Below are 24539 nucleotides of genomic sequence, written 5' to 3' on the forward strand. Positions count from 1 at the left end.
CCGTTCACCCAATCAGCAGCAGCTACAGAAGTTCTCTCATTACAAATACACCTGGTAGAGCCATAGCTTCTTTCACCCACTAGCTCAAAGGGGTTTTTAAAAAGACTCATCCTCCAATTAGCCTTCCTTACCTAAACTAAAGGCTACAGCATTTGGAGCCAAGCATCTGGTAGAGCAGCCAGCCATTTTTGAGTGGCTATGGATGGAGGTGCTCCACTCATTTCAGAGAAGTGCGGTGAATTCATTTTTCCTCCTGTGAACTGCAAGACCTCTCCACTGCCATAATATTTCCCTTCCTCTGAATCCAGGAGCAGAACAAGTTTTCTTTGCCATCCCCGCCCATGAGGGAATCACCGCTGGTAACAACGAGCCAGTGGCCCCATCGTTACTTGTATTACCGTAGCACCTAGTGGCCCTAGTCACAGCCCGGAACCCATTGTGCTAGGCGCTGTACAAACAGAACAAAAGGTTTGTTCCTTCCCCGAGGGACTTACAATCTACGTAAGCAAAGACATTAACCCAGACTACAAAGTGATCAGAAGCTCTACCTTTTATAAAGGTTGTAGTCATCATCTTCATCCTCATCTTCGTCCTCTTCCTCTTTGGAAAGAGCTTCATCCACAATTTTTGTCTGAGGGCAGCATACATACTCTGTGCCATAGAACTTGTCCACCCCACAGGGAAGCAGCATGCCATAACTGTGCAGGATCATCCCCTCTGTCAAACAAGCCTGAGAGGGAAGCCGGGGTGAAGTTAAAAAGTCGTATCTTAAAGCAGCACATTTATTGCTCCCCCCTCATGCTGGAGGTTTAAATAGCCTTTACCACTCAGGCAATGCCAGTGGTAATTCCAATGGTGTAAACTGTATTGCAGACAGGCCACAGGCATTTTTATTCTTTTTGCATCTAACCCTGTACAACGGCAGGAAAATGGGCAAGAATTTCATGGCATAGACAAAGCTTTGGAAATGTCTGAGACTTGCACCATATAATATTCCTTGCTGTTGATCATCCAAAGCACTTATAGTCATTGGGCCTAAAAATTTACCCTAATTGTGAGCTCAGTTGTGGAAACAGTGAGTACAAACATTTATGAAGTTTTCTAATCACATAAATGCTGATGGGAAAAGGTGCAAAGGAGGACAAAGACCTACATAAAGGTTTCCTGATACAATTCAAGGACTGCGTTTAAGAGACGTGTGGGACCAGAAATCAATGAATCAAAATTCAGTATGTTGGAAGTTAGGCAGCATTGTTGGACAATACAATGAAGGGATAGGTTACTAAGCTTATCACTCCATTTTGGGGTCCTCAGAACGACTTGGGGGTGGGAACCTGGCTACCACAACACTGCTGATTGGAGAAAAGGAAGGAGCAAGCTTCACCATGATGGCTGCCACCCCCAGTGTCTCCTGGGACCCCGGGATCCAGCATGACCCCTTTTTGTACCTTCATCATTCTGAGCCTTAGAGATGTCCCAACTAGACCAGGCCAGAGAAAGACCTAACCACCACCACCACCACCATCTCCTCCTCCTCCAGCTCCACAATCCCAAATACCATCTGGGAAGTCAGACACTGTCCCACCATGGCTCACCCTGATATGGCCTTTTCCTTCCCCCACTTTATTTCTTCTCTTTCCTCTCTCTCTCCCCTTTTGTTTTCTGTCTAAGAGGAGCCTGGTTTAGCTGGCCAATACTGTATATTACTGCTCTAAGTTTGACCAGAGATGCAACTGAAAGCGGTTCCCTAAGCAGCCTAATGCTGGTACAAGTTTGCCAGGTCTCAGAGTGGCTAATAAGACCAGCCAGTGCCTGTTTATTTCTGGCAATAAGGTGTTCAATTATGGGTAAATAACCAGGCTCTAGGATAAATGACAGAGACTCGCTGTTGGGGCTTTTGTGTTTTGCAAAGTCCAGGTCAACTGACTCAGGCTTGTGCTATGGGCTAGAAACAGCAGAGCAGATGTTCCCACTTGGACTGGAGCCCAGGCTCAGACACACCTCTCTCACTGGGTTTCAGAGCCCAGGCTCCAGCTTAAGCAGGGACATCTACACTATTTTTAGCCCCATGGTGCAAGCCCAAGTCAGTTGACCCGGGCCCTGAGACTTGCTTCCGTGTTTTTCTGTTTGTTTTTGTAGTGCAGACGTACCCTTAGTGGCAAAGAATAGGAATAGTTTCATGTCAGGGAGGCAGCAGTTCAGAGCTAGAGCTGGGTTTTCCCTCCTTTTTTTGCTGACCATTTCATTACTCATTCTAAAGAGAAAAGTTAAAGGCATAAAAATTGACTAATTTATTTTAACATGCTGCGTCTGGAAATTGGACAGTTCAGTATAAAGCCAAATATGAACAGCACGCAGACGCTTCAATTGCACGTTTATTTGAAACTGCGTATGTATATGGTTTCATGGCCTGACCAATGAGTGAAATAATGAAAGCTTTATTGTGTACATTGGAGCTCTTTTGTATTTCTTTTATCCATACTTCGGAAAGCAAAGGGAATGATCCAAGCTTGTAATCTGGATGAAGCTGTCAACTACATGTTGAAGGCAAATGATTCAACTCGCTGGGAACAACCACTTAGAAGTTGGCACGATGGCCCTCAATTAATAGGTGGTCTACTGGTACAGATTTCTTAAAATAGCTTTGCTTTCTGAAAGCTTTGAAAAAAATGGGAATAATCTTTACTGCTCCAAAGCTGATACAATACAGAGCATGTACTCATATGAGAGACTAATTAAACCACTTGGTCTTAGTGAAGATAAGATTGAAATGTAAATCTAGATATTGCCATCCATTCATCACCAGCTGAGTGTGCACAGAATTTACATAATTCTTGCCAAATCAAATCAGCCAAAGAGAAAGATGGACCAGGGCTGCCCAGAGGATTCAGGGGGCCTGGGGCAAAGCAATTTCAGGGGGCCCTTCCATAAAAAAAGTTGCAATACTATAGAATACTATATTCTTGCGGGGGCCCCTGTGGGGCCCGGGGCAAATTGCCCCACTTGCCCCCCCCCCCCGGGCGGCCCTGAGATGGACTCTATTCATTCTGGGAAAGTGGGACATGCCTGTAAAGCGGAGACTTGTACAGGAGCTAGTCTGTCTCACACTACTCCAAAATGGGCACTCAATTCCAAGCTCCAACCACCATACTGTAAAATCTGACCTTCCATTTAAGGAAATGGAGTGCTACATCTATGAAGATGTCTCACCACCACTCTGGTCCTCATCCCTGGGAGGAAGGATAGTTCAGTAGTTAGGGTGCTAGACTGGGAGACCAGAGTTCAATTCCCAGTTCTGCCACAGACCAGGGTTGTGAACTTGGGCAAGTGACTTGACATGTAGGAGCCTACATCTCACTGAAAGCCAAGGAGACTGAGGTTCTTAAATTCTGAAAGTTTTAACAGAGTACCTATGTTCCAGATCCATAAAGTGAGGATAATGGTACTTTCCTATCTCACAGGAGCGGCTGTGAGGATAACATTGTGATTGTTCAGATGTAACAATAAAGGAGACCAAGTACATCTGTATCTGGATCTAGTGACAGTCATGTTAATCCTGTTACCTCTTTGGCCACAGTGTGCCACTGCTGAGGACTTTCACACACATCCATCTGTTCCTTGTGGAAGAATCTGCACTTCTCTGGAACCAGCAGGACATCACTTACAAACTCACCCACTGGAAAACAAGAAGTTTCTATCAAATAACAGTTCTTGTCCTGTCAGATACGTGTTTGACCTTCAAACTCAAGAGATGACTAGCATTAAAATCTTCAACAATGCACTTCATTACTGACCCCATTAAGAATCTGTATGTTGCTATACGAATCTTAATGACCCAGTTTAGACTAACAGGCACCTTTGGAGACCTGCTCTAATACAGAGCCTCTAGTTCTATTCTTGGAGCTCAGAACAAAAAGTAGGAGAAGCTGAACAACGAAATATGCTTGCCAAAAGCCTGCAGGTTAAGCTGAATGCAAGTTTATAAAGCATGTCAATGAACAGTTGTTCATGGAATCTGCAGAGAATTGTGAAAAAGTTTCTCACAAAGAAAGGATTGCCTAAATGATGTTCTTTAAACAATTTTAATAATCAGCCAATTCCTAAACTGGCTAGTGTCATATGGAAGAAGCTATTCCTGGTTGCCAAAAAGCTTCAGTAGTCTGGTTATTTGCTGCTATGAGCATTTTCCATGACTATAGGGTTCCCTAGCCATTTTCTGCTTATGCAAGAAGAGATGACCGCTAACTCACTCCATTGTGTCAGCTTTGTTGAGGCAGTTTCAGAGTTTAGATTAAAATCCATGTTCTGGGTACCATGCATTTGAAACTAGACTCAGGGCAACTCAGCCATAGCTATAACTGTTTCCCAATTTGGATACTCCAGCCAAAATGCTAAGAGTAGGAAAATAAAAGCCCTGAAGCCCACACAACTGGGTAAAGCTCAGGGCAAACTGATTATGTTGTGTTCTGACGTACACCTAACCACCAACTCTGTATTTTTGTATTTGGCAAAACCTTAGCTACAGACTTCCAACTTGGAACAGTTTGCTCTGTGGTATTTTTTGTAACTTCTGCATTAGCAGGGATTAAAGCAAGTTAAACCTAAACAACCATTACAATTTGAGTTAATAACCATCATATGCCAGACTAGATCCAGTATAACCACCACTTTCTAGATCATTAGGCAGAAAGTTCACCTTGGCAGACCTTATGACTGGGAAGGTTTAACATTATAGGCTCAAGTTGAGATAGTCTAATGGATTTAGATGCATCTTCCAGTAATTTTACTCAGACATGCCCAAATCTCCTAGTCTGTTTAGAAAAAAAAACCTTAAAACCAGGTGTTTGGGAGCAACAAACCCATGTGAAATAAAATGAACACCCACACACGAGACTTGTAGTCTAACAAAAATGGCTGCATTAGCTCATGTCTGACATTTACATGATGGTCAAAAACTTAACACAGTATATGCTTTGACTAGTTTAAAAACTGAACTCAAGTACATCAGTTCCAAGGGGAAGAGTCTTTCAACTTGATCTAGAGAGTTGAAATATTTGGCCAATTAACCTTGAATGTGTCCCTTGCAAAAGGAATCTTGACGGTTGGGTGTGCACAAATTTGCAGCAATCCCATACCAATCAATCATCGGCACAGACTTTCTAATGTGGCCGGGAGGTACTTCCTCCTGGCTCTGCCCCAGGCTTCACCCCTACTCCACCCCTTCCAAGACCCCACCCCTGCCCTACCTCTTCCCACCCCTGCTCCTCCCGTCTCCCCAATGCCTCCTGCATACTGTGAAACAGAGGGTGGGAGGCAGAGGTGCTGATAGGGGGGCTGCCAGTGGGTGCTAAGCACCCACCATTTTTTTTCTGTAAGTGCTCCAGGGGAGCACCCACAGACTCAGCGCCTATGCTACTCATAATACCAAAGACTTCGGAACCCTAAGAGAAACATTTCTTCTGCACATGGATGTGTGCAAGTCAAAACACTCAGTCTATGAAGTAGGTTATCTGAAAACAGGTGCAAAGTAATAAAGGCCACATCCATTCTTCAGTTTCTTGAACTAGAGAGAGGTATTGGTCTCCATCTCCTGCCATCCCTTATAAGTTTAAAGTTATCTCCTCTACTGAAGGATGGACACAATTTAAGAACAGAACACATCCACAGTCTGTGTTATGGAATATTTGCCCCAGTGCTTATAAAGCTCTCCCCCTTTTCAGGGTACATCTCCACAAGAATAAGAGTCCTGCAGCACGGCCATGGATAGCCCGGGTCAGCTGGTTTAGGCTCATGGGGCTCAGGCTGCAGGGTTAAAAATTGCTGGGCAGACATTAGGTCCTGAGCTGGAGCTCAGGGACACACTCCCCTCATGGGGTTCCAGAGCCCAGGCTCCAGCCTGAGTTCAAATGTCTACATAGCAATTCTACAGCTCCACAGCCCTAGCACAGCAAGCTCAAGTCAGCTGACATGGGCCAGCTGCTTAACAGCTGTGTAGAGGTACCCTCAGAGATCAGAGCCACCCAGGTCAGGCGTTTCCCTGCTAACAGCTTCACCAGAACTGTCGGCAGTTTGCCTTTTCACACTTCAAACTCAGTCCTCCACCCATCATCCTATTGTTACGTTTATTTTACAGTTTAGTGACAGTGCTAAGAGGGTCTCATCCCAATCTCTTTAAGAAACTAAAAAACCTCATCTACAGTGCGCAAAAGGTTAAACTTCACCTGGTAGTGAGATCCTATCTGAAGATGGACAGGGGATTAGTGCAGCATGGAAGAGAGAAGCAACAAATGGAACACAGAAGTACTTTGTACATGAGAACAATAGGTACTTTGATTGGAGTCGAATCAGACCTTCATTCCCAGGGCACAGGTCATTTGTTTACAAGTGATTTTAGAAATCTAGCCTAACAATGAAGGTGTGTTTTATCTGAACAAACACCCCATCACTTGAAACTGGGAAAACAAAAATAAGAAAGTTGCCCTACATGCTGGGCCTTCATTTTCATAAGAACGGCCATACTAGGTCAGGCCAAAGGTCCTTCTAGCCCAGTATTCTGCCTTCTGACAGGGACCAGTGCCAGACGCTTCAGAGGGAATGAACAGAACAGGGCAATTTTGAGTGACCCATCCCCTGCTGTCCAGTCCCAGTTTCTGGCAGTTGGAGATTTAGGGACACCCAGAGCATGGGATTACAACCCTGACCTTCTTGGCTAATAGCCATTGACTGACCTGTCCTCCAAAGCTTGACAGTCTTTACATGCTCTACTTTAAACTAAGATGTTTACTTGCATGTCAGCACTGCTCCAAAACTGTCCTAATTGTCTACAGACTCCAGAGTGGGCAAGATGCTGGCTAGGTATGTTTAGGAGAGAGGGGATATTACACAGCAGATTTAAAACAGGTCAAATGTTGGGCACAGTCCTATAGTACAGGCATCTTAAAAGCCTTGGCTCTTAGTTGAAGGTCAGTCTTGAGGAAGGATTGCCTTGTGTCTTATGGAGTAGGCCAGCCATCAGGAGACCTGGCTTGCATTCTCACCTCTGTGAGAGGCACCCAGAATAACCATGGACAGGCCATTTATCCTCTGTACCTCAGTTTCCCCACGTGTAAAGTAAAGATAACATATTTAGTAGCAAAACACCCCTGAGAGGATGGTATTAGTGTTTGTGAAGTGCTTTGAGATCCTCTTATGAAAGATGTTACAGAGAAAGGCAAAACAACCCTATAATCCTGTGGATCTACTTTACCTAGCTAGACTCCAGCTGCATTCAGTCCTCAAATGGATGCAAAAATCCTTTGAAGCACTTTAGGAGGAGAAACTGATTCTCAGAGCAATTCCTATGAAGCCCTCCTGCAACTGTAACAGTGTTCGATGAGATAGGATAGAATTTTGTTGCAAGTAGCTGAGCAAATCTGCTTCAGTAAAGAACAGACAAGAAATTAGACCAAGCTCAGTCTGCTGGTAACTCTTGGGGTGGGCAGAATGTGCTTATGGGAGTTGGGACAAGTCACAGGTCAAAAGCCTCGGCTGCAAAAAAGCTAGACATCTTGCCTGATCGATAGATTCAGTAATAAGTACAATTTAATCAATCATGTCCCGTCTAGTGGTCAATTGCAGTTAAAACAGAAGACATTTTGGGATTCCAGTCATAAGAAAGAGGAACCATTTGAAACAGCTAGATATAAATAGCCTAAAAAAATAGAGATGTCTTGCCAAGACCAAAGCAGGGAATACGAACACACCTGAGTGTTTGAGTCTCCAAGGAACAAAATATTAAAGCTTCACAGAAATAGGATCAAAGTATTAAAGCCCAGCGTTTGTGATGCTCTAATACAATAGCCTTTGGGTTTCATGCCCGTGGCATAAAGGTGGGGGTGGAGGGAGGAGATTCCTTTTCCATGCCAGTCACTATTACAAGAGAGTTATCAAGCTGTTGATCTGGTGAAAAGTGTATAGAATTTCATCTTATAAAATAATATTTTTTTAGAGAAACCTAGACACAAAAGTGGGGATCTGATGTGAAAACCCTTTAGAAGGTCGGTTTCTTCTCTGGGCAAACCAGATAGTGACCTCTGATACCTAAGGGAAAAGATGTTTGAACGAGTTATTTCCCTCATTAGAGGCCTGCTCCACATTAAGTACTTACCCAGACACTTGTAGGGCACAACAATGTGGGTGTGGCCCTTGCACTGCTTCTTGCCTTTCTTACACCAGTTGTCAATGCTGACTGGTTGGTTGGCTTCTACCACATTTGTAATCGGAAGCTCTGGATAGATCTGTTCAAAAAACCCATATGCTAAAAACACAGACCGAGATACATGCACGCTAAAACACTGGCAAAAAACACAAAGCGACATAATACAAGTACTCTCTTAATAAGGAATACTGAAGGGGGGGGGGGGAGGGGAGGAGAAGAGACGTGAAACCAACTGGTTCTCTAAACTAAAGCAAGCTCATTCACCTTAATTGGGTTAAGGAAACCTAAGGTGTAGAATGTATTAATAGGATTGCTATGTCTTGTTGAAGTTCTCCACAAGTCTAGACAGTGGCTTATATTTAGTTAGTGCTACGTAAACAAGATACAGTACTAGTTATATCAGACTTGTAAAATAGTCATGAAAGTTGGTTAGCCCAGCCGCAGTCTGTTCTACCACCTGCATCATGCTACCCAAAATAAATAAAATAAAAAAATTACAAGTTATTTGCTTGTCAGCGTTCCTCATCTCAGATGAGGGGATAAATAGATTTTGTAAGGCTGAGTTTCTAGAGCATATTGGAGAGGGAACGGGAGTTTGTAAAAAGAAATAAAAAGTTTTCAAACACTGTCAATATTTTCATAAAGATGTTTCCCTAATATTTAGCAGCTTTGTGGTGGCCTGAATGTAATGCCAATGATAACAAGAATGAACTTCAAATATTTAGAGTCGATATGAAATGCGGTCTTGGAATCCTGACAGCAGTTACACTTTTTTGCACATATTCTGATTTAAGTGTACATGTTGGTTTTGGTCATAAAGCTTAAGGCAAGAATGCTCAAAGGAGCCCAATGGAATTAGGCACCCAAGTCCCATTGAATTTTAATGAGACTTAGCAGCTACCTAGCTCACTTCAGCTCCTTTGAAAACCCCAGTCTAAGTCGATACCCAGATAGTCTGAGAAAAGGATCAACAGAACTTTTTTGGTCTTCAACTGTACACTGAAGTTCAAATTATGGAAACAGTGTGCCACGTAGTGGTAAAATAAGTCTTCCGTTTGAGCTTTCACCCAGCAAGCATACTAGGTGGGGAACTCAAGTGGTTTACCAGAAGATTCATAATTATCTGGAAAGCAATTAAAGCTCAGCCCCAGAGCAGAATCTCACCTCCTCACAGTATTGTAGAATTTCTTCCTTTCTTCCAAAGCAGCTCTTGGTCCCAGAAGTATCAGGCTCCCATTTCCCAGTCTGGATATTCACATGCATATTTAGCTTCCCACAGAACATGGCTATCTGAGGCTCAGCCACTGCAAATCCTGTTCCAGCATTGGCTGCAAGCGCCTGTGAAGAGAGAAATGAAGATACGTTTATTCATATGAAGCAGTCAGTTTCATGTGCTTCAGAGAACTAGAATTGTTTTAGTCACCTTTAAAAGGGGTACAAAGTTTTCTTCTCTAAAGCCTTGCCACCCTTCCTCTATCATTCCACAGCATTAGATAGTTTACTAAAGACCAGTACAAGTCATTTGCAGACTCCAGAACACACTTTGGGGCACAGACTTCTGCAGAGATTCAAGAGCTCACCTCCAAACACCAACACAGAGGAAAAGTGACGTTAATAGTTAACGTGAGAAAGTCCTCGGCTAGAAGTACCCAACAAGGGCCCTTGAAACCCACCCAACAGCAACACCCTTCCTGTGTATCCCAACAGAAAGACTGCCCACTAGCTCAGGCCTGCTCAGAGTTTTAAATAGGCTGTTGCTGAGAAATGGAATGGGGGGGGGGGGGGGGAAGTTGAGACTCCGAATCAGTGTTTTTCTGAAGTTGGAAAGAGTCAGCCCCCATAAATACATGGTACAAGAGCCAAGGAGCTGCTAATGAACTCTACAAAGCCTGCCATCCCCTCCCTCCTTTTGTGCAGTCCTATGGATATTTGTATTGGCACAATCTTGATGCAAAATTCCATCGTCCACTCCATCCACCACCAACTGAGCATGGAGTCATACGATAGAAGCTTGCAGCACATGCCAGTACAGACCCATCTTCTGGGCACACAGCAAATGTATCAATGAAAAGGAAAGGAAAGGTCAGGCTGCTGCTTCTGAAATCTTGCTAGCTGACCAAGAGGCGGGGATTAGGCGGACTCATCATGCCACTGAGGCTGGAGTTATACTGGAAATTCAACATCCTGCTTATTATTTTTTTTAATAGTCCTTGTAAAGCGATGAGGCTAAGGCAGGTGGACCAAAATCCACTCACAATTCTAAAGCAATTCAAGCATTGAACATGGCGAATTGTTGTAAGTGTTTCAGACAAGGGGACTAGCAGCAATTAGAGAAGGAGCATTATTGTCTCAGGGCTCCTTTTCCCTAGCAGACACTGTGGCTTTAGGCCACTAACCTTCCCTACCTGTTTAACCTTCCGAACACACACACACACACACACACACACTACTGTTCACACTCCATTGCCTACAGGTCCCTATTAACCTATGTCAACAAGAGTAAATTTAAAGCAGGCAATTGAACCATCAAGTGAAGAATTCAACTGGATCAAGCTGCAGGCAGCCACCAGTTGCTATATATTAAATTAGAGAAACTAACCTGCATAATGACTAGTCACACACACTCCCCTTCTGAATCACTACCAGAGAAGATTTTGCAACACACCTTGAGGCAGGGATTGTATAGCAATGAGCATACTGTTGGCATTTAGGAGATAAAGTCAACTCAATATTTACACATTTTTCCTGATATCACCACAAGAATCTACAATTACCTCGTGAGAGTTAGGCTGTCCTCAAGTAGACAGATAAGGGACTGGCTGCTATTTACTCAAACCACTTACCCAATTGGGGTAGAACTTCACTGCACAGTTAACCCAGGCTTTTTTCTGGGTTTTAGCCCAACAAGCCACCCTCCCTACATCCATGCAAATAAACCTGACTTGGTTTGGAGGTGCTTTAAGCCCACACTAGCTTATACAGCTGGGATATAGGTTAAAAGTGGGGCTCTGATTTAACTGTCTGGAACCTAACCACTTACCAGCAAGGATGCAAGCCAGAAAAAGAAAACACTCAAGTGCCGATAGTTCTATGTTCTTCCTATAATTCCCCCCCAGAGGACAGTCAAATTATTCCACAACTGATAGGGCAAGAACCCTGGAGATCTCCGGGCATGTCTACACTGTAAACTATTGCCAACACAAGGTACATTACTATAAAAAAAAACCGCCACAGTTAGTATATTGCTTGTGCACGTGCATACTTCGCTCCTTGCATCAGCGCTGTGTGTATTCACCAGGAGTGAATCTTTTGATGTGCAGTGCACCCTGGGTACCATGCAACACTCCACCATCCAAAACAGTCTTTTGGGAACAAACGAATCATGCAGGAGTGATTGAGAGTGCGGGGTCAAATTCCCATCATGCAATTTTCTCCAGCCCATAATGCCATCTCTATCCCATAATTTTCACACCTATTTTCAAAATCCCACAAACCCGCTCAGAACCTGTCACTATCCACCATCTCTGACAGAAGCAGGGAGCCTGCACAGCTCTGCACCATTATCATGAGCATTGCGTGTCTGGGCCTCCGGTACTCCCAGATACATAAGAAAAGCTGCAGGGAACATCGTTTCCTGGAGGTCAGATTGCTGTGGGACATAGCAAGAAACAATTCAAGATTGTTGGCGGGGTTCACGGAGCAGCTGCAAACAGTGGAGCACCGCTTCTGGGCAGGAGAAACAGGCACTGAGTGGTGGAAGTTGCATTGTAATGCAGGCTTGGGATGATGAGCAGTGGCTGCCAAACTTTCGGGTGTGCAAGCCACATCCCTTGATCCGTATGCTGAGCTCATCCCAGCGCTCCAGCACGTGGACATCAGACTAAGAGCTGCACTGACAGCGGAGAAACGATCGCATTGTGGAAACTTGCAACACTATTGCTACCAGCCAGATGGAAGTCATTTTGGAGTTGAAAAATCCACTGTGGGGGCTACTGTCATGCAAGTGTGCAGGGTCATTAATCAGTGCCTGCTATTCAGGGTTGTGACTCAGCAATATGCAAGGTGTAAGGAACGGATTTGCAGCCATGGGTTCCCAAACTGCAGTGGGGAGATGGTTGGCATCCACATCCCTATTTTGACACCACACCACCTTGCCAGAGTCCATCAACAGAAAAAGCTATTTTAGTATGGTTATGCAAGCGATGGGGGATCACTGGGGATGCTTCAACATCAATGTTGGCTGGTCAGGGAAGGTGCGTGATGCTCACATCTTTAAGAGCATAGGACTGTTCATAAAGCTACAAACACGAATATTCTTTCCTGACTGCAGATTACCACTGGCGACGTTGAAATGCCAAGAGTGATCCTGGGGGACCCAATCTACCTCTTGCTCATAAGCAGTACCGTACACCATTCACCTCAACAGCAGCAAGGAAAGATTTAGCTACTGGTTCAGCAGGTGCAGAATGACAGTTCAATCTACCAAAAGCACATTCAAGGGACACTGCTGTTTACTCACAAGATTGGATCTCAGTGAAAAAAATATCCTAATGGCTATAGCTGCCTGCTGTGTCTTGCATAGTATCCGTGATCCACAGGGGGAAGAAATGTCAATGGGATAGGAGGTGGTGGTGGAGCAGCTGTCTGCTGAGTTTTAACAGTCAGATACAAGGGCTATCAGAAGAGCTCAGTGTGGAGCTCTACAGCTCAGAGAGGCTTTGAAAGAGCACTTTAACAGCAAGCCACAGTAATGCCTTGTGGTATACTGTGCTCCTGCAATTTGGGGGCCTGATACAAATTGTGTGGTGCTTGGTGAGCATCTACGAATGTAACGCTAACAAGGCACCCATTAATTTTGTTGTGCCTGCCATACATTTATATTCATTACACTGTTTGTCACTGATCCTATGAGTGTATCAAAGTGTATAATCAATTAAGTGGGTGCTTTCAATATGACTAGCCATGTTGCAGCATATCTAGAGACACGATCAACTGTTGGCCTCCCCGGCCTCCTGATCTGCCACAGTTCCTTTACTTTCATACGGCACTGCAGCTGATCCCTGTCATACGCCCTCTACTGCATCCCCCTTGCCATCTGCTCATAGATGCCCATATTTCTACAGCTGGGCTTGCACAGCCTATTCTCCCCACAGGCCCAGGAGATCTAATATCTGTCTACTCCAAGCCAGAGTGTGTCTGGATCATGTAGCTGGGATAATTGGTTGGGCAGTTGTGCACAAACAATGGAGAGCTAATAGGTGTGCTCCCCAAGCTGGACAATCAGAAAAAAGCATTCCAAAACTTGGCGGGGCTTTAAGAAGGAGGGAGCCTTCTGGTCCCCATTACCCCTGGACAGCAGAGTTCATAATTGCAACCAGAGCAGTCAGTGTCAAGCATTTTGGGACAGCTGCTGGAGGACTGTTGAGGTTGACACAGTGTGAATGTGGAAGTTATTAACTATGTCGACCCTAATAGATCAATCATGGCTCAACACCTTTGGGGAAGGTGGTGTTATTATGCCAGCGTAATGGAGAGCTTACATCAGTGGATACAAGTTTAAGTGTAGACACATGCACGACTAGGTCAACGCAAGGCAGCTTATTCAACCTAACTTTGTAGTGTAGACCAGGCCTCAGCACAAAAACCCATGGGATTTACCCCCAGACACACAAGGGCGAATGCAGAAACACTGAAGACACAGTAATTGAGGCAGGCCTTTGCAGTGGGGCTGCTCACACCTGAGCTAGGCGCCAATCACCCAGATTAATTTAGCAGAATAGCACAGACACAGGTCTGTGGGACCCATGTCTCTGGACTCCATGTTTACAAGTCTGTGCTTCAGCATCTACACTACAGACTAACATGGAAGCCAAGTTTTGGCTAAGATCTTTTCAGAAGACGAGATGATTGGAGATGGGAGGGACCACTCAATACAAACCCTGTTAATATCCATATTCCAGGAACAGAACACTGCTAACACAAAACCATTTCAGATCTTGCTATAGCTCAACATGAGCCCTGTCCAGCAATCTCTAAAAACTGTTTTAAGTCTGTAATTTACATGCTGGCAACTGATAAGCATCCATTCTGTCAACAAATCAAGCTGGCACAAATGAATTGCTATTTAGAGCAGATCTTATTTGCCATCTCACACAAGAGACCACACATCCAAAATTTAATTAAATATGTGGAGGGGGGGGGAGAGAAAGAGAGCGCAAGTTTATAGCTTAGCCACTGTCTCAAAAGAAAGGAGACGGTTTAAGTGACTTGGTTGTGTTTCTTTCATGGAAGGCTGAGATGGAGCAAGGCCCCAAGAATGACCCTTCCCTCGCCCATCCTGTCCACTTAGAGTAGGTCTACACTGCAGTAAAACACTCCCAGCTGGCCTGTGTCAGGCAACTCAGGCTCTCCGGGATCAGGCTGTGGGGCTATAAAATTGTAGGGTAGATGTCTGGGCTTCTTATAGTTAACTTATGGGCCTGTGCTGTGGCAGATGGCAAATAAGATCTGCTCTACATAATGCACTGGTTTGTTCCAGCTTCTTTTGTGGACAGAGTAGATGCTTGTCAGTTCCCTGAGACCGGATGTCTACACTTGCAATTTTACAACCCCAAAGCCCAAGCCCTGTAAGCTTGGGTCAGCTGACGTGGGTCAGCCATAGGTGTTTTATTGCAGTGTTGATACCCCTAGAGGTGTAAGGGGAGGCAGTAGTTGAGAGAAGCTTCAATTGCTATTCTTCTACCCTGGTGTCACATTCCAGAGTACTAAGTAACCACCCTAGAAGATGCAACCTCCTCCAGAGGGACAGGGGCCTGGCAATACCTGCAAGGCACTCCACAGGGGCAGTCACACTGATTTGTTGACAGGGCCAGCAGCAATGGCAGATTAGCCAATGGGCGGGGCCACAGCCAATTGGGGCCCCCAGAAAAATGGGCGCTCTGCCCCCAGCAGACAAGCGCTAGGTGGGGCACGCCCAGGCCCAGCGCCCCCACCCTGTTCCCCAGCAGAAGCACCAAGAAGGGCGGGGCACACCCCAGCACCTGGACCCTGGCTGCAGCCTGGGACTGGAGGAGGGGGGGTTGACATTACCGTATCCGAGGTAGAAGCCAAACTCGAACAGCTTAACGGGACTAAATCGGGCGGACCGGATGATCTTCATCCGAGAATATTAAAGGAACTGGCGCAAGAAATTGCAAGCCCGTTAGCGATAATTTTTAATGAATCTGTAAACTCGGGGGTGGTACCGTTGGACTGGAGAATCGCTAATGTGGTTCCTATTTTCAAGAAGGGGAAAAAAAGTGACCCGGGTAACTACAGGCCTGTTAGTTTAACATCTGTAATATGCAAGGTCTCGGAAAAAATTTTGAAGGAGAAAGTAGTTAAGGACCTTGAGGTCAATGGCAATTGGGACAAATTACAACACAGTTTTACAAAAGGTAGATCGTGCCAAACCAACCTGATCTCCTTCTTTGAGAAAGGAACCGATTTATTAGATAAAGGAAATGCGGTGGATCTAATATACCTCGATTTCAGTAAAGCATTTGATACGGTACCGCATGAAGAATTATTGGTTAAATTGGAAAAGATGGGGATCGATATGAAAATCCAGAGGTGGATAAAGAACTGGTTAAAGGGGAGACTGCAGCGGGTCGTACTGAAAGGTGAACTGTCAGATTGGAGGGAGGTTACCAGTGAAGTTCCGCAAGGTTCGGTTTTGGGTCCGATTTTATTTAATCTATTTATTACTGACCTCGGAACCGAATGTATGAGTGGGCTGATAAATTTCATCCTATTACTATTACTCCAGTTTACAAGGTCATCCAAATCTCCCTGCAGGATATCCCGATCCTTCTCCGAATTGGCAATACCTCCCAACTTTGTATCATCCGCAAACTTTAATAGTGAGAAGTGTAAGGTTATGCATTTAGGGATGACTAACAAGAATTTTAGTTATAAGCTGGGGACGCATCGGTTGGAAGTAACGGAAGAGGAGAAGGACCTCGGAGTCCTGGTTGATCGCAGGATGACTATGAGTCGGCAATGTGACGTGGCCGTGAAAAAAGCTAATGCGGTCCTGGGATGCATTAGGCGAGGTATTTCTAGTAGAGATAAGGAGGTGCTGGTTCCCTTATACAAGGCACTGGTGAGACCTCATTTGGAGTACTGTGTGCAGTTCTGGTCTCCCATGTTTAAAAAGGATGAATACAAACTGGAACGGGTACAGAGAAGGGCCACTAGGATGATCCGAGGAATGGAAAACCTGTCGTATGAAAGGAGACTCGAGGAGCTCGGTTTGTTCACCTTAACCAAAAGAAGGCTGAGGGGGGATAGGATTGCTCTCTTTAAATATATCAGAGGGATAAAATACCAGAGAGGGAGAGGAATTATTTCAGCTCAGTACTAATGTGGACACGAGAACAAATGGATATAAACTGGCCGTCAGGAAGTTTAGGCTTGAAATTAGACGAAGGTTTCTAACCGTCAGAGGGGTGAAGTTCTGGAACAGCCTTCCGAGGGAAACAGTGGGGGCGAAAGACCTCTCTGGCTTTAAGATTAAACTTGATAAGTTTATGGAGGGGATGGTTTGATGCGATAATGTGATTTTAGTCAATAGGTCAATAACGTGCCATCGCTGGTAATTAGTAACAATGGTCAATGATGGGATATTAAAAATTACTATAGAGAACTTTTTTCCGGGGGGTCTGGCTAGAGAATCTTGCCCGCATGCTCGGGGTTCAGCTGATTGCCATATTTGGGGTCGGGAAGGAATTTTCCTCCAGGGTAGATTGGCAGAGGCCCTGGAGGTTTTTCGCCTTCCTCCGCAGCATGGGGCAGGGGTCGCTTGCTGGAGGATTCTCTGCGACTTGAAGTCTTTAAATCATGGTTTGGGGACTTCAACAGCTGAGTCAAGGGAGAGAATTATTCCAGGATTGGGTGGTCAGCTTTTGTGGCCTGCATCATGCGGGAGGTCAGACTAGATGATCATAATGGTCCCTTCTGACCTTAAAGTCTATGAGGAGCTCTGGCTCCCTGCTGTGGCCCTGGGGGACAAAGCTTCTCTGGTCTTGGAAGCTCAGTGAGGGGGAAGGGGAGGCAGAAAGGAGCAAACGGGGGCTGCAAGGGGGGGGCAGGACTGTGTGTATGTGTGGGGGGAACAGGGCCCCACAAAAAACTTTAATCTGCCTCTGGCCAGTAGTGTATATGCAATTAGGTACTTAACAGATTTCTCTCACATCCCAGTGGGGAGTAGGTAGGTATGAAGTGCAAGCCTAGGAATGATGACTTCGCCAAAGGACATACCAAGGCAAGACAGAAGTTGGCCTAGGAAAGTCAGCCTTCTCTGGGAACAAAGCTCCAGTCTAGCTTGCTTATCAGGTTACTGCTAAAAAGATGCAGGACTGCAAGATATCCGCTTTTATACTGCACTCATCACTGCAATGCCGGAGCATCTGTCTTTCCAGGAAAAGAGACAGCACTTCATAACCTTCAGTTGCCTGGACTCAAGATCAACTCCTCTTCCACGGTTATCCCTGAAGGGCCCCCCCTTGTGGGTACCAGAGAGTGGCTGTTTCATCTGATTGTATGGCGCATTTGAACACAATGGCCAAAAAACCCCAAGCCACCACACATCACTCAAAAAACGGAATATCAGAGTGCTGAGTCCAAAGACCAGCATGGGAGTTTCTGCTACTACTATACAAACTCTGGAAAGTCCTGGCCTTCCTTACTATGGTAGCATCCTCCTTCCACCTAAACCACGGCATTTCCACACTTAGATGTAGCCTCTCCTCTGGGCTCTTTTATTGTACAATATACAAGGTCAAACAAAACAGAGCCATGAACTGATCCTCCCTCCCATCATACCTGTGAGGTAGAGATCATCTCTGTTTTAGAGAGGTCTTGAAAATGCCAGCCTTCACAAGCATAAAGGGAGTTAAGTACCCAAATCCCATTGAATGGACAAAATACAGCTGTAATGACTTACTACATCCCAACTACATACCCAAGAAAACCAAGACGAACAAAAGATTGTAAAAGGAGAGAATGGCTTATCTTATGGGAATACACCAATTAGGTTCCCCAGCTGACAAGACCATTGTAAACCAGTGAATGAGGAATTCAATAATGAGGCTATAAAGCGAAGAGTGTCCCTCCGCCATACAAAAAGAGAAGTTTGATACAGGCTCTAAGCTTCTTTGGGGCTGAAAAGGGAGATGTGGCAGAAGTCCAAGGCAGCTGTATGATGGTTCCTACACCTCTCTCCTCTCCCACTTCCTGGCACCATCGTTGCTATACATTTGTATGAACAGACAGGCTTGGATACAAAATTCCCTAAGTATGAATCCCCTATCTGCCCAGACAAAGGTCAATCTGCTCATGGGGCTAGCCTGTCAGATCCCATCAGTTCCACAGCGGCGTATTGTAGGATAAACCAATTAGCAGGGGAAAATACTATTTATTTAGTCAACTTACAACATGATTGGTTCCTCTCACACACAGTTCTGGCAAAGTACAAAAATCTAAAATAAAACCAGCAAATCTACTCCTGACGTATCAGGTTTATCACAAGCAACCAATGATGTATAGGACCCCGCTTACAGTTAAGACTCTCCCAGCTTATGTCTTAGACACAAGCAACAAGAAGCACTGCCTTCTGGTTTATAAGCTCATTACGTGACCCCTACCTGCTCCCATCCTGGCTCTAATGCTTTCCGTAGTGCACAAGACTTACTGTGTTGCAGGATCTGAAATTTATGTTTGGCTTTCCACAGGTGCCTAATTAAAGCTTGTCATTTGGTGACATGCTAGCCAACAGAGACAACAATTCACAAATAGATGAATAGCATGTATTGCCTACAGAAATTTGAGATGGAGTGTCTCTCGTATGCTATGTAGCACCTGAACAGAATGTAGTATTTGAGTTATGCATGGACTATGTATGTTTGAAGGAACTGGAAATCATACGGATCAGTATCAGGGCATTATATTTGAAAGAGGCTTCCTCAGAAGAAGTATACCAAATGTGAGTAGACACCTGTATGTGAGGGGATGCCCTGATACCACCTTGATAGGCAGAAAGATGTGGGAGGCTAAATCCGTCCACACGAACTTCTGTATGCATATACACCTTGTTCAAATACAGACATCTACAAAATCAAGTCCACGCTGCCTCTGAACACTGATGCTATGCATTTATATTTGCTATCTTTTCAGCTTACCACCTTGGTACTATGGCAAAGATCTCTTTCCTCCTCAGATTGTTTAAATAGCTTGCTTATCAGTGGAGTGCTGTTACCATAGTTACTTGGAATAGTCTAAACCTTAATTCACAGCCAAATAAACTAGTGTAGTCACTTGCTCAAGAAGTTGATTGCATCACTTTTAATCACATGGAAGCCTTTCATGGATTGCACAGCTGCTCCAATAAGTTAATGAACTTGTATGGTACATAAAAGTTGTCTTCAACAGTCTTCAACCCCAGGCAGAATCTCTGTGGATAAGATTTAGAGATGGGAGCCAATCAGCCACCCTCCACTCCCAGCAATCGCAGAGGTTTAACTATTTTCACATTTGTATCTTGTCCTACTTGAGAGAACATAGTATGTACTGAATGTACACATTTGAAAGCACTCTAACAAAACTGAGCAAAAAAATAAAATAAAACCATTTCCACACTGATATTTGGCCTCAGATAGAGAGTTTTATAACAATCCACTAGAGCTTGCCAGCAGCGAGCTCTCCATTTCATGGAGGTTTTGAAGATAGTCTGAAGGGAGTTCAGCTACGTTAGATCCCAGGAAGCCACCTGGCCTTATATTTTACAAAAGAGGGGCATGTGGGAGAGAAGGAGCTGAGAGGAGGAACTTCTTCCCTAACCATGTGCTTTGGCACTCGTGCAGGAGGATTACCAGTTCCACATTGCAGAGTGGACAGCAAGTTGAAGACACTAATTTTTCTCATGGGTTTTGTTCCCCTCTGTTAAACGGCAACATCAATTTTTATTAGCGTTGGTCCCAACTGGGTAGACCTTTTAGAGGCATTTGAGATGACTCTGGGAGAGGGAAGTGGTATAGCTATTCAACTGTAGGACTTCAGCCACAGAAAGGATCATTACAAAGTAGGCGGCCAAACCTTCAAAATGAAGAGGCAACCAGGCACGCTGGAGATGGGCCAGTCTTGCACATCCCTTGTTAAAAAAAAACAAAAAACAAAAAAAAACACGCTATTAAATGCTGTTCTCCCATTAGCAAGATAGGATAAACATCTGTAACAGGAGCCTTAACCCCACGTTATTTGGAGTGTTTGTGTAATAGCTATGAAGACACCCTCAGCTTACTCTAGGTTACTAGATGACCTATGGGAAGTTAGTGGTTACTGCACGTGCAGCATGGCTGAGAGCCCTAAGTACAACTTTTTGGTGTTCAGAGGGAAGGGTTTGACAGACTCTTTTGAAGCTGATCATCCTGTTCTTTAAAGGGACAATTCTAATCCATCTTCAAATAGCATTATTAATTTAATAAAATTAAACTGAGGCTTACAATATACCACTGAGACCTAAATGGTGATTTCAGAGCTGGCGCAGCCAGATTTCACTGTTAAGATTCACAGGCAACACACCGGCAGGAAGGGAAAGATTTTACAGATTGAAGTTAGCCTTGCCAATAGCGCTTAGCTACAGGAAGCAATTTTGATTGACAGGGCCAGAAAATGGTGGGCGAAGCAACCGCTTAGGGAAAAGAACTCCAGGTGGGCCTGATGCCCATTTCAGCTAGCTCTAACTTGCGCATTTTTTTTTAAAAAATATAAATACCCTCACTGGATCAATTCCAGCCTCTAACAGCAAATGCAACACCAGAGCTCCAATATGCACCACTCCACTTGGTGCAGACAACTACCAAGTCCTCTCTCCAACTGTACCACACGCAAAATGGGGTACTAAGTTCCAATTTCAGACACCACTCAAGGACTGAAATATCTAGTAATGCGTTTACAGAGTCGAGCAGACATGACAGGACTCCCCTTGAAAGCTTTTCCTTTACTCATCTGAGCTTATTTTGCATGTAGGGTCTCCAGTGGATCAAAGTTCCATTGGTTTGAAGTCACTTGCCTAGGTAGTAGTAATTCAGTGTCAGACTGGCCTGAGCCTACTAGCTAAATAATGCAGTAAGGTGCTATTTGCACTAGCATTTGCACAGATATGCGCATTTAAGGGAAGTAAACAGGAAGTGCAGAGATATTTTGGTACAAAATCCATTTTCCTGGGACTTGGCAGATATTGAGTTTCATGGCAATAAAGCACAGAGTTGGTTAGCTGTTCAACTTGAGACTAACGAGGTTCTAAACTCATCATGGATATCACTTCTGTGGTAACATTGCCTCTGTTGGTAGCGTGCAACAGGCCCCAAAGCATGTTGCTTTAAGGGGCTATTACATAATGCTATTATGGTCAGTCCTTTAGCATACTAGTAAAAGCCAATTTATATGCACATAGGCTACTGGGAAATCCTTCATTCTCCAGAAACCTCCTGATTTCTGAGACGTCCAAGTGTAATTAAAATAATACACTGGTTTTAACAAAAAACTGGTAAAATCCCACACTTGCAAAATTGTAGTTTGGATCCCAAACAAGGGGACTCAACATGTGGAATGCAAACCTCTGTTCTTGCCAGTTCTGAAGGAGCTCTCAGCCATTTCAGAAACTGGTCTGGTTTACACTTAATTTAGGTTGACACAGCTCTGTCAGTCAGGGGTGTAAAAAAATCCATACCTGGGACTGACACAGCTATGCCAACCTAGTCTCCAGTGTAACAGCAGCTATTGTCATCTGGGGAGATGGCGTTCAGACGGAAAACCCCTTTTGTTAGTGTAGACAGCATATAAACTACAGGATTATGCTAGCATAGCTACAGCGACACAGCTATGCTGGTATAGTGTCTGTAGTGCAGGGGTCTCAAACACGCGGCCCGCGCCTCCCCAGCCTACTTCCAGGCCAGGGGTGGGCAAACTACACCCGCGGGATTGCCCCCCTCGAGCCGTTCCCTGAGAAGGCTGGCATCACGTCCCTGCAGCCTGGGGGAGAGCAGAGGGCTTTGTGTGTTGTCCTGGTTTCCAGGCACACACACACACACCCTGCAGCTCCCATTGGCCGGGAACGGGGAACCGCGGTTAATGGAAGCTTCGGGGGAGGTACCTGGAGGAGTTGGCAAGTAGCAGAGACATGATTCCAGCTGCTTCCGGGGGCGGGGCAATCAGGGAAGCAGGCAGCCTGCCCTAGCCCCGGTGTGCGCCGCTGCCACCCCGGAGCCACTTTAGGTAAGCGGCTCCGGGCCAGAGCCCGAAGCCCTCCTGCACCCCGCCCCCCAACTCCCTTCCCTGAGCCCCCTGCTGCATCCCACAGCCCTTCTGCACCCCACACCCCTGCCCTGAGCCCCCTGCCGCATCCCACACCCCTTCTGCACCCCAACCCCCTTCCCTGAGCCCCCTGCTGCACCCCAACCCCCTTCCCTGAGCCCCCTGCTGCATACCACGCCCCTGCCGCACCCCAATCCCCTGCCCTGAGCCCCCTGCTGCATTCCACACTCCCTCCTGCATCCCAACTCCCTGCCCTTAGCCCCCTGCTGCACCCTGCATCTCAATTCCCTGCCCTGAGCCCCTGCCACACCCCTCCTGCACCCTCTGGGGCAGAGAGGGGGCGGAGTTGGGGTGGTGACTTTGGGGAAGGGCCTCATGGAAAGGGTGGAGTGGGGACCGGGCCGGGGGCAGCGAGGGGGGTGTCAGTGATGCGGCCCTCGGGCCAATGAACTAGTCCTCATGTGGCCCTCCTGGTCATTTGAGTTTGAGACCCCTGCTGTAGTGTAAATATGCCCTCAATTCAGATAATTTTGTCAGTGGGAACTACAAACTGGTTTCTGTCCCAATTCTTCAGCAGGCTTCAACATTTTTTTTTAATTTTTATTTTTGGGGGGGGAGTGGGGAACGCAGAGAAAGTATTAAAATTATAGTTTACTTTTTTAATGTAGAACTCTATGGGCAGATCAGGGGATTTTTTTTCATCAAGATAGCTACTCTTCTAAGTTTCCCCTTTGTGAAAGGAAAGTCATTATGCCTTGTTTTTTTGAAACAGGAAGTGAGAGTTCCTCTACCAGCAGCAAAATTTCTGCAGAAAGTCAAACTCAACTCCATTCTGAATTTTCAAAGATTAATGTTACAGGTGATTGTCCAACCGTCATCTGACAGATTAGTAAGCAGGTCCCAGACTATATTCCCACAAAACCGGAGCAAAAAGGAGAATCACAGGAGCTCGGATTCATTTTTCCTCAAACAAGATTTATTGATGCAGCATACTGCTTTCAAAGAGGTAATCTGGAGCATTTGTTATTGAAAATTGTTGTTTCTTGATTACACTTTTCAAACAGCACTTGGATTCAAACTCAGTGTCAAGATACTAAAGTTACATCCAGTGTTACTTTCTGTATTTGCAGTGTGCCCCAATTGGAAGTCAGACCTATTGTCAGGTCTATTATATAGTGGACAAGATCTGCATGCATAGGCTCTCATTAGGGCAAATAAAGTTTATTTTACAATTATTACTTAAACCAGTAAGTTGGAAAATGGTTTAAATTTCCAATTAATTTTTAATGCAACAGTAAGCTGCCATACTTTGAGACTGTTTAGCATTTGAATGAATAAGGTGACAAATTTAGCTTTATGAAGATTTTAGTACCAATAAGAAAAACTGATTTCACAACAGAAACCTCCCATTTGGTATGCCAGAGTAGTCCACTGGTCCATCCAGCCCAATATTTCCACACAGCTGATTTTGCAGTTCTGTACATGGAGGAAAGATTCGTTCCTAGTTCACGGATGATCAGCTGACACCCCAAGGCAAAAGATGCAGTTACCCCATATCTTAGAATTGAACTACACTACTGTTCAAATTTATCCATCCCTTTTAAGGATACAGCGAGTAGGAAAACTAAAGTACGCTTCGTTTGTTTCAAGTTTACCTATTAACTGAGCAACACCCTCTCTCTCATTATACGAGCACAGATTTTGCCATATTGGATCAGACCACTTGAGATTTTTCTAGTAAACGGAAGTTACTCAAACTCCAGCCTCTAATATTTGTATACTACTAAGAAAAGCCCTGGCCACAAATTATGAGTAGGGCCATAGAATATCAGGGTTGGAAGGGACCTCAGGAAGTCATCTAGTCCAACCCCCTGCTCAAAGCAGGACCAATCACCAAATTCTATACCAAATTCACAGCCATGAAAATGCATCACAGACCACGAATCTCCTCCCCCTATGAAATCTGGTCTTGTGTGCTTTTATCCTATAC

The 24539-nt window shown here is 45.0% G+C and overlaps 1 protein-coding gene across 4 annotated transcripts in view; it reads right to left on the bottom strand.

Moving 5' to 3' along the window:
- The window catches only part of APLP2 (amyloid beta precursor like protein 2), a 72662-nt gene that overhangs the window by 20323 nt on the left and 27800 nt on the right, over positions 1–24539 (bottom strand). For all 4 annotated transcript variants that reach the window (XM_065417224.1, XM_065417222.1, XM_065417221.1 and 1 more), the window contains exons 2-5: positions 9362–9535; positions 8147–8276; positions 3564–3676; positions 549–730 (exon numbers count right to left, since the gene is read on the bottom strand). In XM_065417224.1, the coding sequence (XP_065273296.1) occupies positions 549–730; positions 3564–3676; positions 8147–8276; positions 9362–9535 (599 nt within the window). The remainder of the gene's footprint in view (positions 1–548; positions 731–3563; positions 3677–8146; positions 8277–9361; positions 9536–24539) is intronic.

This window comes from Emys orbicularis, chromosome 15 (assembly GCF_028017835.1).
Source record: "Emys orbicularis isolate rEmyOrb1 chromosome 15, rEmyOrb1.hap1, whole genome shotgun sequence".
NCBI classification, from domain to species: Eukaryota; Metazoa; Chordata; order Testudines; family Emydidae; genus Emys; species Emys orbicularis.